This window comes from Helianthus annuus, chromosome 2 (genome assembly GCF_002127325.2).
Source record: "Helianthus annuus cultivar XRQ/B chromosome 2, HanXRQr2.0-SUNRISE, whole genome shotgun sequence".
Taxonomy (NCBI): domain Eukaryota; kingdom Viridiplantae; phylum Streptophyta; class Magnoliopsida; order Asterales; family Asteraceae; genus Helianthus; species Helianthus annuus.
The window spans coordinates 13,467,711-13,470,095 of NC_035434.2; the positions used below are offsets into that span (position 1 = coordinate 13,467,711).

A 2,385-nucleotide genomic window follows, 5' to 3' on the forward strand; every position below is an offset into this window, starting at 1 on the left:
CCATATACTTACTAATAACATTTATTCATAGAGAAAACATAAGTTTGGTGAACGAAAAAAAAACACAAAATAGTTGAAAAACCAGATAAACACTTCTTCAACTAGAACTCGACCGCCTTAACCGCTCACAAGCTACACCACACCATGGTTCCCGACCGTTTCAAGCAGCTTCGCCTTTATCTGATCCTCATTCACTTCACGGCTTTGCTGCAAAAACGAAAAATCCAAACATTAAACCAAATATTAATTAATAAAATCACCATGGATATGTTAAATTATTTTGTTACAAAAACTTCACATTAAGGCTTTTTAGCTAGTACCTGAGCGCGGTATACATCGAGTGTAAAGCCATCGAAAGAGCTAACGACCGCTTGTTGCAACTCTAAACCGAGATCATTGAGAGTCTTTGTGATTGAATGCAACAAACCCGGTCTCCAACCGCTACTCATGTGTATAACAACCGCCCCACCTTCACTTCGTCTCACCTCGATCTACATATAAACACAAAAATAAATTAGTCACAAAAAAAAAAATCAAGGGTCTATGTTATACACATTTTAATAACAATATAATCCCACTTTGATTTCAAACCGCGTTTTTAGGTTACAGCTTGCGTCATAGCCCCTAGTTTTGAACATTAGGGTTTGTGTCAAATAAACACCCCCCCCCCCCCCCCCCCCCGAAACCCCTCTTTAGTAGGGCCCTAAAATAAAGGTATGAAACATACCCTAATTGGATGTGGAGAAACCTGTCCTCCAATGTTCGAAGGACCAGCGGGTGGAGGCATCAAAGAGGTTGTACGGGCCGGGTTAAGCTCGAGCTCAAGTTTATTAATTTTCTCAGAAAGATCTTTCAGATATGCGATCGCATCTCCAAGAATAGACGCGCGGTCCATCTGTTCAACATTATATATGTAATTAGAAACATGAAATAATAACATGATTACATAAACATATGCCATGCATGATGAACTCATGATCACATTCTATTACACTAATTTTTTCTTTTTAAATTTTTTTACCTTTGTTATATTCGGTACCAGAGACCGGAGGGCAAGTAATCTCTCATTCAACTTCTCTCGGCGTCTCCTTTCTGCCAATAAATTCCTTGCCGGATCACCTCTCTTTCTCTTCTGTCCCCAACCAGAACCAGAAACAGAAACAGAAACAGAACCAGAACCAGAACCAGAACCGATTTCGGTGGCTTTTACTTCCTTCAGCTCATCAGGAACGGCCAAAACTTCCCTTAACTGAAACGAAGAATTTGGTTCTGCTGAAGGGACGTTTTGTAATGGTTGTAAACTTGAGGGTCCAGCTGTGGTTTGAAACACGTTGGTTTGAAACATGTTGGTTTGAAACATGTTTGATTGATCGAATTCTAAAGCATGATTATTGCCAAACATAGTTGAAAAGGGGAGATTGTTTTCGAGTTGGTTTGGGAACACAAAGTCCCAATCATGGTTGTTCATTTCTTCAAGTTCTAACATGAAGTCAGATCGAAACATATTGTTGTTGATTTCTTTTCCGCCATTGTTATCCATGTTTGTAAGTTTTGAAGAAGAGGGTGAAAAGAAAGTCCAGAGAGAGTGAGTGAGGAGGAATGGCATTTCATATGGGGTGACTATGATATATATACACATATACTAACTTAGCTGGATTACTTGGTAACTTAGAAAAGGTTTCTAAATGTACAAGTTATAATGTTTGTAAGAAATTCTTTTGTTTTTATCACCTTAATTTCATGAATAACTTTGTTAAAGTTTTTCAGTTAGTTTTTCTTAATTTTGAATTATGACGTTTGACTGACTAAATTCACAAGGTTTGGGTGTATTATCAGAAAAACTCGAATTACGTAAAGCTCGAGTTGCGTAAATATCACTCTAAGGTTAAACTAGTGTGATAGATGGTCACAAATTTTATTTTTTTTTACTAAAAATACTCAGATGAGGTCACCAGTTAATTAATTAATGGTTAACTTACTCGAATTCATGATATGGGGATTTGTTTGACATATGTTTTTGAAAGTGATAATTTATTGTAAAAATAATGTAATCATGTAATTAGTTTAAGGGTTTATTATACTAAAATAGTAGAACGTAACCAACTTTATTTTTTTTTTTACAAAAGGCTGAAATGTGTCGTAGAAATTAGAAAATAAAAGATATGTGTTTGTTTGTTAAGTAATTTGCAACTAAAAGAAAATATTAAAAAATTTTGAACTTAGATAATGACAAATGACAGCTGTTCCTAAATTGTATTTTAACCTTCTTAACTGTGGGGTATGGGGCGGGGTTGGGGCACGGGTGGGCTGAAAACGCTCAAGTCATCACCCCGAATGGGCTTGGATTTTGGCGTGGCCCAAGGGGCGGGAGTTTAAAGCTGGGTG

At 36.8% G+C, this 2,385-nt stretch overlaps 1 protein-coding gene across 1 annotated transcript; it reads right to left on the minus strand.

Moving 5' to 3' along the window:
• Positions 1-703: 703 nt before the first annotated feature.
• LOC110886223 (transcription factor FER-LIKE IRON DEFICIENCY-INDUCED TRANSCRIPTION FACTOR) lies at positions 704-1,540 on the minus strand. Its single transcript, XM_022134000.2, has 2 exons — positions 1,022-1,540; positions 704-895 (listed from the first exon to the last, which is right to left on the minus strand). The coding sequence occupies exons 1-2, from the start codon at positions 1,538-1,540 to the stop codon at positions 704-706; spliced, it is 711 nt and encodes a 236-aa protein (XP_021989692.2).
• Between the last annotated feature and the right edge of the window lie 845 nt (positions 1,541-2,385).